This window comes from Egretta garzetta, unplaced genomic scaffold (assembly GCF_000687185.1).
Source record: "Egretta garzetta isolate BGI_Z169 unplaced genomic scaffold, ASM68718v1 scaffold30, whole genome shotgun sequence".
Classification (NCBI taxonomy): Eukaryota; Metazoa; Chordata; class Aves; order Pelecaniformes; family Ardeidae; genus Egretta; species Egretta garzetta.
This window is the reverse complement of record NW_009258383.1, coordinates 4442260-4452158: the sequence shown is the minus strand read 5'-3', so window position 1 is coordinate 4452158 and position 9899 is coordinate 4442260. Positions and strand designations below refer to the sequence as shown.

The 9899-nt window shown below is 46.1% G+C and overlaps 1 protein-coding gene across 1 annotated transcript in view; it reads left to right on the top strand.

The window, feature by feature from the left end:
- Positions 1–431: 431 nt before the first annotated feature.
- LOC104128625 (serum paraoxonase/arylesterase 2) overlaps positions 432–9899 on the top strand; it is a 14516-nt gene continuing 5048 nt past the window's right edge. Inside the window, exons 1-5 of the mRNA XM_035897347.1 lie at positions 432–463; positions 1029–1034; positions 2817–2887; positions 7609–7664; positions 9664–9829. Of these exons, the coding sequence (XP_035753240.1) occupies positions 432–463; positions 1029–1034; positions 2817–2887; positions 7609–7664; positions 9664–9829 (331 nt within the window). The remainder of the gene's footprint in view (positions 464–1028; positions 1035–2816; positions 2888–7608; positions 7665–9663; positions 9830–9899) is intronic.

The window sequence follows — 9899 nt, the reverse complement described above, 5'->3', positions numbered from 1 at the left end:
TGGGGCGCAGCCTCAGCCAAGAGGGGAAGGGTCCGTCCTCATCATCACCATCATCGCTGCCACCGTCGTTATCAGGGGAACCGGCTTTCCCCAGAGAAGACGCGGGCACCGGCTCGCTCAGCGGCACCCTTGTTCCCCGGGGGGCAGAAACGAACTTCGGGAGCATTTGTCGGGCGGAAACGCCCTTTGCTGTTAGGGGGGTGTGAAATCCTCCCCAACAAGATGCTGGGGACACGGGGGCCAAAGGGAGAGGGTGCCCTGGGGTGGAGGGACTGGTGCCCGTGCTTTTGCAGAGATTGCCATTAACAGGGATGTGTCAGAACCGGTATCTGCGCATTTACTTCATTTCCAGCAAGCCGAAATCAGGTTGCCAGAAACTTGCGTTGTTTTCTACTGAAGCTGACCTCGGGATAAGAGGAGCCCTTGTGTACATGAGGTTTCTTCTGAAGGAGCATGGTCTTATGTGATCAGAAGTTGGGACCTCACTCACTGTGAGCTAAAATACCCAGCCATGACATGCTCCATATCGTACACCTCATACCGTGAGGTGTGAGTGTGAACGCTGGTGTTACAGCAGCTTCTGTCCCGACAGCTGCTGAACATGTTAACTGGTTGTTTCAGGCCAGAAAAGTGATGGTGAGTTACTGTGTTGCAAGGCAGCCTCCTCATTGTAATTTTGCTCACGTCCACTGAGGCTCCAAACGCCTGGCTTCAAAGGAACGACATCCAGCGAGTTATCTTTGGGCAGATAGTAATTGTAGCTAATTACAGAAGGAGGGCTGTGCTCCCTGGGCACAGGTACCTCCCACAGATGCGTTTGCATCTTGCACTAAATCCACCACAAGCGTCAGTGATAACCGTGGTGGGAATGGGGACCCGCTTGCCCTGGAGTTGCACCAGCTGGGATGGCGGAGCTGGAAAACGCTCCCGGGCTTTAGTGGGGCGAGCCATTTCAAAGCACCGTGAAGAGCGGCAGACCCCACACCCCAAATCAAATGAACAAATGCAATATTGGGAAGCTGGTAAAGCCGAATGTCCTGGCAGACACTGGATCCCCCCAGTCTCTGTAGCTCGCCGTGGATTTTTCCTGTGTGCTGTCTTTTCAGCAAGCTAAAGCATAGTGGCGATCTCAAGACGGTTGCAGCAGGAAACGCATCACTTCAGATAAGAAAGTGCTCTAAAGTAATTTTATACAGCCTAGAGAGGAGAAACTGTGGGTAGTGTTAACTCTTGCTAGGCCTCGCTGTTACCCATCCCCCACCCAGAAGGCAGGAATCCAGCAAAGACTTTTTGCTGTTCCATCTGAGTTCGGTATATCGTGTCGTGTCTAAGTATGACACAAGAATCCCTGAAACACTTAAAAGGTAAGGCTTGAAGAATTACTAGAAATCTCTAACAAACTTATTTCTTCTGGAATCAGGTTTGTTTATGCATCTGTTACATTGCTAAAATCCCTCCCGTGCTGCCTGTGGGCTGGGAGCTGCTGTAATTTGCTGTCAGGACTCCTGAGCTGGCAGAGAGGGCTTGGGAGAGTTTAACTTGGCTCCATTCCCTTACTGTCCTCTGCCCTTTTTGCCCTTTTTTCTTCTTCTTCTTTTTTTTTTTTTTTTTTTTTTTTTTTTTTTTTTTTTTTTTTCCTGGCCTTATGTTAACAACCTGTGTCAATGATACAGCATTGAAGCAAATTAGAATTCATAATTAAGTGATTAAAAGCAATGCAGGACTGACATACCATAGGGTGCTCAACTGTACTGCGTGTTTGTCATACCACAGGCTGATACTGATGTTTAGTTTATGCCTAAAACTATAACATAAACATAGTTAGGTTTTGCTATGGGGTCTTTGCATTGAGAATTTCCTGTGGTTGGAGCAAGTACAGGCTCAACACGCATGTGTGATAGGCATGCAAAGGAGTAACTGCATTAGTTTAAAAGCTTTCTTTTGGGGAAAAAAAAAAGAAAGAAATATTCTAATATGCTATCTTGACATTTTTAGGTAGAAACACAACTTATTTGTTCATGGCACTGCAGACCACCATGGTCAAACACAGCAGTTCTGGTAGTGAGGTGCCTGTTCATACAGGTTTGTAGACAACTTGGAATGGAGGAGATGGAGAAATAGGAACTAATGGGTGGGTACCTGTCTGTATCTGCTTGTCCAGCAAAGCATGGGCTAGAGGTCGAATTTTGTGGGTGTTCAGGCATGAAAGAAGCGCTGCTGAAGGATAACACTCTGGGTGGGTACCAGAGGTGAGAGGAGGAAGGGACGGGGTAATTGCTGAAAATCGTGCTGCCAAGTCCTACCTGTTTTTAGGAAGAGGGGAGTCCTGCCTTGCAGTAACGCTATTGCTCCTTTTGAATGCGGACTAAGAAATGAAGAAAGTGCAGCCGCTGGTAGCCTGGTCCCCCAAAATGCTGGTGGCTTGGGGCAGAAGGTTGCCCTCTCCTCATCTGAAACGCTGGTCTTAATTGCAGGGTGCTCCTATGTTTAAGTGGCTGAAGCCTGAAGAAAGTGTGGCTTTGTTATTCTTTGAGCTGTGGTGGCTCACGAAAGCTTGTTCCTGAAGCTCATGAACAAAGTCAGGCTCCTGAAGATACTCGGTGTAGGAGAATCACTTAATCCCTGGACGTGTGTAACCATCGCAGTGATTTGGAGCAAATTGCTGTTGTCAGTTCTGGGTTTTGCTTATTCAGTATTTTACGGCTGATTTGTTGCTGCAATATGGCAGACAATAAAACTAAGATAAAGCTATGCTAGGAATGTTACCTGTTTTAAAACGGGCTGGGTGCTGTTAACCCTCCTCTTTCTTCTTGCAGGAACAGACTCAATGCTTCGAGGGAAATAGCCCCAGTACCCCTCCCAAACTGCCGGCTCATTAAAGGGATCGGTACGTGCTCAAAATAACCGAGTGCATTGCTTTTGTCCAGCCTTATTTTGAAACTGCTTCTTAAAGCCAGCTTCCGAGCCTGATCCTGGAAACAAAATGCTAATTTGAATTTCGCTTGTTACTTGGACTTTAAGGTATGGAGAAGCCCAGGAAGAAAATGATACTGAAAAACCAGCTGGTTTGGTGTAATACTTCTTGCCTTTGGTATTTAATGTTTCTGCTCCTTTCCTTGCAAATGAGTACCTCGCAAACACTTCACCTTTGCTCAGCCACTTAGGAAATTACTGAGCTTTTAGATGAGGGCGTGCTGGCTCTTCAGGCAGGTACCTACAGATGTCTGTCAGCTGGTGACATCTTGAAGACAGGACACACCACAGGATGGAAGCTTTGGGAGAAGGCCACAGGCATGTGGTAAAGGAGCAGCTGCTAAATGCCAGCCAGGCTTGCCCGCCTTAGCCCCTCATTTTGCGGAGATTTAGGAGCGGGCCGGTCCCACGCTGGGGCAAAAAACAGCAGGCAGGAGCTGGGTGCGGTTGTGTAATGCAGCTGTGTGGTTTCAAAGAGCAAGGGGTCATGTTTGTCATCCTAGTCTGGGTTGCGAAGAGGTTTAACAGAGTGGCTGAAATGTTGACTTTGGACTTTGGGTCATGTGTTTAGCACATGGCAATGTTTCTGTCTCTGTCTCGTTTTTTTCTCTTCCTTCAGGATAACCAGGGTATAAAATGGATAGCTTTAAAATTGATCGCTTTTTTGTGCCTCCCTTTCCCCCAGATTACAATTTCTAAACTTGATACAGGCTTAATGGCTGGGGGGTTTCTCCTCCTCAGTCTTTTCGGGAACATCTTGAATCCTGTTGAAATTTGCCTGGATTTTGCATCTGTACAAAGTCATTGGATGAGCTTTAAGCCTTTGAGCTTGCTGAGTCACTGTTTTGATTTCATAAATCTTGCTTCCTCCTTGTGTGAGGAATCAAACATCTTTGTAAAGTCAAATTGCTGCCATGAGTGAGCGTGTGCAGAGTTTCTTTGCCTAAGGTTATGTGCAGGAGAAATTGCATTTGAAAAAACCTTCCAGGTCTTCAAGACCGAGCTGTAATTTACTCATACAAGACTGAATAATGCTTGTTTGATGGTGATTCACATAAAAATAATTTCTGAGTAATTCTTTTAAGCATATCACTATTGCAATCTTTACAAGACTTTTTGCAGCATGATTGCTCTGTTGAGGAAAGAAGGAAAGCTGGAAATCGCAAATACAGTTGTGCTTAATTTCCGAATGATACCTCATTTTTGGTGCTTGACATTTACATGGAGATGAGGTGAATCCTGAGAACCTGGCTCTGCTCAGAGGTGGTGGTGGATCAATTCCCAGAGTTTTGTTTCAGCTCCTCGCTGTGCTCCCGTGGCGCTGTCCCTTCACACAGAGCTCTGCACCTTGCCTTGCCATTGCTCTGTCCTTTGCTGCTCTTTAGAAAAATTAAAATGCCAAAAATTAATTCAGCAGGTCCCATGCGGCAGAAGGAGAAATAACAAAGGATTTGAGCAAACTCAAAAGTTGGCAAGTTCACGCAAATATCTTCCAAAATTCATTTAATGTGACGAGGGGGGGTTATATTACTCAGGGAGGGAGACCAAGGAGCCCAGCCTCTAGCTGCTGCCGCCTGGGTAGCACCAGTCAGACAGGGGTTTTGCTGTACTGGGATCTGTAAGGTTGCTCCTGCGGGTGACTTGGTGTCTTTCTACATGGACATCTTGGTCCTCCTGGGCCTTTTTCCTTTAAAATGCTATGATAAAGTTGAATAAACAATCCATCTTTATTTTAATCTTTAAAACAGTCCTTCTGACCTCTTAAGTGGGACACAGATAATGAGCTGGATCATCTCTGAACAACATAATCTTAACCTATCCATTCCATAGAGAGAACAGGCATCTGGTACATTCTATTGCAATGGCATCAAAAGCCATGCATGCATCCTCAGTAAAGGGAGCAAACCAAGAGTAAATGGAAAAATTCTCTAGTGGACCCTTTGCTTTCTGCACAATTTCATCCTTTCTGTGTCTCTCTTTTTTTTTAAGACTTTGACCTATTCTGCTTTTCAAATATTGTGCAATGCCAACACAGATGCAAACATTGAACAAACCAATAAAAACCCTGTAGCTTGTCCTAAACCTCATTGTAGGAAAGGCTATATTTGTAGAATAAACAGTATCTTCTGAATTATATGAGTATCTACTCATGTTACTGGTTTATAAATAAGAAAACCATATGTCCTGAACTAATTCCTGGAGTTCAAGAAGCTACTATAGAAATTGCTAGAAATACTTGCATCTTGGAACAATTCGTGGGATAAAGGCAAAATAGTCACTTGCTTTGGGACATAAAATCCAGGTGGTTTTTTTTTTCTGTTGTTGGATGCATCTGCAGAATACATCATACTAAGATAAAGAACAAAAAAATATAACATTTTTAGGGTAGACAGTAATTTCTCTTGCTATTTTTAATTTTTTTTTAAAACGCTGCTTAATCAAAGAATCTCATGGATGAGCTGGGCTCAGAGTACAATTAAGCAATATAGTGCAGGTAACTGATACCTAGTAAATCAGTTCCTAACTCTCCTGACCTATATAGTGCCTGAGACAGCAGCCCAGAGCCCTCCCCAAATGGGGTCTGGAGGAGAGCCCAGGAGCTTCTCTGCCTCCGGCAGTGCCGGCTCAGCCGGATCGCGCTGAATCAGCATTTTGCTGCTCTTCCAACGGCACTCACTCTCTTCCGCACATACCAGGACCTGGCTGAGAAGTGGCCAAAATGGGCTTTGCTGGGCAGTTTCTTTTGAAGTAGTTGGGTACAGGGCTCTCGTTACTGTCCTTCGACCAGAAACCTGTACTTTTTAATTATCTGCTCCCAATTAGCCCGCTCATCTTTCTGTTCAGCATCCTCACTGATTCAGTAGCGATAAATGATGATATCTCTATTTATGCATTCACCAGCATGCTCTGCCAGTAAAATCTGCCTGTCCAGCTCACGTCACCATGGCAATTGAGCCTCTCTTAGCTTGTTATCTTTGCAGCAGTCCCGGGATGTGGGGAATCGCTGCTAACCCCATCTTATAAATGAACCCAGACTTGCAGAGACCAAGAGCTGGGGCAAAGAAAAGGAGCTTGTTGCTTAAACCAGGGCATAAGCTGAGTCAGAAAAAAAAACCCAAACCAAATATATTCAAAATTGGGAATAGTTGGAAAATGCAGGCACTAAATGTCTCTGGGCACATCGGTGCAGATGTCTGCCTCCTGCCTGAGCCCACTCACAAGTCAGAACCAAAACCCAGGTGGTGGGATAATGGGCTGGCTCCCTGCAAATGCATCTCAGACCTTTTGCTCCACTGGGATGCGCCTCTCCTTCACATGCTGGGGTGGAGCAGGGGCTTGCTGAGGCTGAGGAGGAGCTGGCCCTAGCCCTGGCCCCTGGCTCTCCGGGAGAAGTCGTGCCACCGCATCTCCCCAGGGCTGAGCTGGGGAGAAACTGGCCTGGTAGGGTGAATTTGGGGATCTGCTTCTTCCCCACAAGGACTGTTCGGTGGCCCCAGGATAAATTACAGCCCGGATGCATTAGTGCCAGGATAAATTGGAGTTACATAAAAGCAAACAGTAAACCCAGCTTGAATTTGCAGGCGCTTCCCTGGGAGGAGGTGCCAAGGTTGGTGTGACCCATGCCGGGTCACACGGGTGGTCTGTGGCCGAGCAGGAGGGGGTGCAGAGAGATGGGACAAGCTGGGTGGGAAACCTTCGTGTTGGTGGCTCTGTTAAAAAAACCAAACCTGCAAAACAATTTCCTCCTTTAAGCAAATGCTCCCGGGTGGGTTTAATCCATTGTCTGGAAAGTGGCTTGTGGGGAACGCTGCTGGTGCCTGTGATTTGGAGGGGGGGGGGAGGCTTCTCAGGGGAACAGTGAAAATGTGGGATAGCAAGCGTGCTTCAGCATCGGACTAACAGCTCTATGGAGAGTGCTTGATCAAAGCCTGCAGTTGCTCTAGTGTTCTTACTAAAGGGATTTTATTTTATTTATTTAATTTTATTTCATTTTATTTTATTTTATTTTTTTCCTAGTAGGGAAAAACATTACAGGAACTACTGGAACTGGCAATATTGGAAGTGATTACCCGCAGTTAAAAGTGTGTTCTAACTATTAAAGCCCTTTAGCTGTTAAAGATACAGTAGGTTCTCTGTCACTTGAGGGCTTTAACTAAATATTTGGCAATCCATCTTAGTGAAGTGCCCCAGCTCAGCCAGGAGAATTAGCATGCACAATTCCCAGAGCTGCCTTACACAAGTGTGCGGGTTGATAAAGGGTACCGTCTGCCCTGAAAAATCTCGTCGTCTGCACTAATTGCTTGCTGCAGGACGCTGTTGCCAAAAGCCAGTGATTCATCCCGCACCACCCCTGGGCACAGGGAGCTGGCTGGGAGACTGCCTGGCCACCACGGGGGCACCCCTAAGCCCCCAGAAAGAGGTGCACCCCAGTACTGTTTCCTAACCTGGCATGCCGCTGCCTTCTGCTACCGCTTTTAACACGATGCGAACTTTTCGGCTGAACTTCATCTCTTGCACAGTCATGTCAGGAAAGGACATTCATGAGAGTGAGAACTGTACTAAAAAGGAGGGTTTTTTTTCAATGGGAAATACTCAGTGTCACCTGAAAAACCCTGTTTTATCTTTGTCTTGCAGAAACTGGTTCAGAAGACATTGACATCCTTCCCAATGGACTGGCTTTCATCAGCTCCGTAAGTGCCCACGCCCCCTCCGCAGGCAAGGCCTTGCCTGCTTCCTTATCAACAGAAGCCATAGGTGAAAACTGCAGCACGGGCTGTTTTTTTTCTACAAGGCTGGCTCCGTAGGAACGGCCCAGACTTGTGTCGGCTTAGCCGGTGTTTCCTTCTGCTTGAGCAAGTGCCCTGCTTGACACTGAGGTGGTGGTGGCGGCTCTGACACATGTATCCTCTTGCGCTGGCTCATCTGCCCACGTAACCTTGAATTTCTTTCATGGTGCTTCCTTGAAATGTTGAAACGTTAATCCTCTCCCTTGTTAAGAAGATGTGTTAATTCCCTCCCTTGTTAAAAAAAAAAAACAACCATGTTTTGTGTGTTGATTTTGTTGTTCCTGGGGTTTTTTTTAGTCTTTAGGACATAGGTTTTCAAGCTTTTCTTGGGAACGCTGCTGTTGCCTGTATGTTGAAGGGGGGGGGGGAGGCTTCTCAGGGGAACAGTGAAAATGTGGGATAGCAAGCGTGCTTCAGCATCGGACTAACAGCTCTATGGAGAGTGCTTGATCAAAGCCTGCAGTTGCTCTAGTGTTCTTACTAAAGGGATTTTATTTTATTTATTTAATTTTATTTCATTTTATTTTATTTTATTTTTTTCCTAGTAGGGAAAAACATTACAGGAACTACTGGAACTGGCAATATTGGAAGTGATTACCCGCAGTTAAAAGTGTGTTCTAACTATTAAAGCCCTTTAGCTGTTAAAGATACAGTAGGTTCTCTGTCACTTGAGGGCTTTAACTAAATATTTGGCAATCCATCTTAGTGAAGTGCCCCAGCTCAGCCAGGAGAATTAGCATGCACAATTCCCAGAGCTGCCTTACACAAGTGTGCGGGTTGATAAAGGGTACCGTCTGCCCTGAAAAATCTCGTCGTCTGCACTAATTGCTTGCTGCAGGACGCTGTTGCCAAAAGCCAGTGATTCATCCCGCACCACCCCTGGGCACAGGGAGCTGGCTGGGAGACTGCCTGGCCACCACGGGGGCACCCCTAAGCCCCCAGAAAGAGGTGCACCCCAGTACTGTTTCCTAACCTGGCATGCCGCTGCCTTCTGCTACCGCTTTTAACACGATGCGAACTTTTCGGCTGAACTTCATCTCTTGCACAGTCATGTCAGGAAAGGACATTCATGAGAGTGAGAACTGTACTAAAAAGGAGGGTTTTTTTTCAATGGGAAATACTCAGTGTCACCTGAAAAACCCTGTTTTATCTTTGTCTTGCAGAAACTGGTTCAGAAGACATTGACATCCTTCCCAATGGACTGGCTTTCATCAGCTCCGTAAGTGCCCACGCCCCCTCCGCAGGCAAGGCCTTGCCTGCTTCCTTATCAACAGAAGCCATAGGTGAAAACTGCAGCACGGGCTGTTTTTTTTCTACAAGGCTGGCTCCGTAGGAACGGCCCAGACTTGTGTCGGCTTAGCCGGTGTTTCCTTCTGCTTGAGCAAGTGCCCTGCTTGACACTGAGGTGGTGGTGGCGGCTCTGACACATGTATCCTCTTGCGCTGGCTCATCTGCCCACGTAACCTTGAATTTCTTTCATGGTGCTTCCTTGAAATGTTGAAACGTTAATCCTCTCCCTTGTTAAGAAGATGTGTTAATTCCCTCCCTTGTTAAAAAAAAAAAACAAGCATGTTTTGTGTGTTGATTTTGTTGTTCCTGGGGTTTTTTTTAGTCTTTAGGACATAGGTTTTCAAGCTTTTCTTTGCAGTTAGGATGGCTAGTGATTGTTTTCTAAAATAAAAGTTGATGTTTTCATCTACGTGCTCCAGGGACACCCAGGGAATGATAACATTGCAAAATTCGTGCCAGAAATGGTGAGCTGTCGCACCACTGCTGCTCCCTGTGGCTTTACCACATTGGATGCATTCGGTGGTGCCGTACTTCCAGTTCGTGTTTTCAGCCCTGTGATGCTTCCCTCTACCTTTTATCCAGGAATGATTTTCTTAATGTCTTGATTTTACAGGGCTTGAAATATCCAGGAATAAAGAGCTTTGCACCAGACAAGCCAGGTGAAATATTTTTGATGGATCTGAATGAAGACAATCCCAAAGCAGTGGAACTGAGAATCAGCCGAGGGTTTGATCTGGCGTCGTTTAACCCTCATGGAATCAGCACCTATGTAGACAAAGGTAAAGAGATCTTTAAGTGCAGGTGATGGCAAACCTCAGCCTAAAGAGCACAAACAGAAATCCCTTTGCA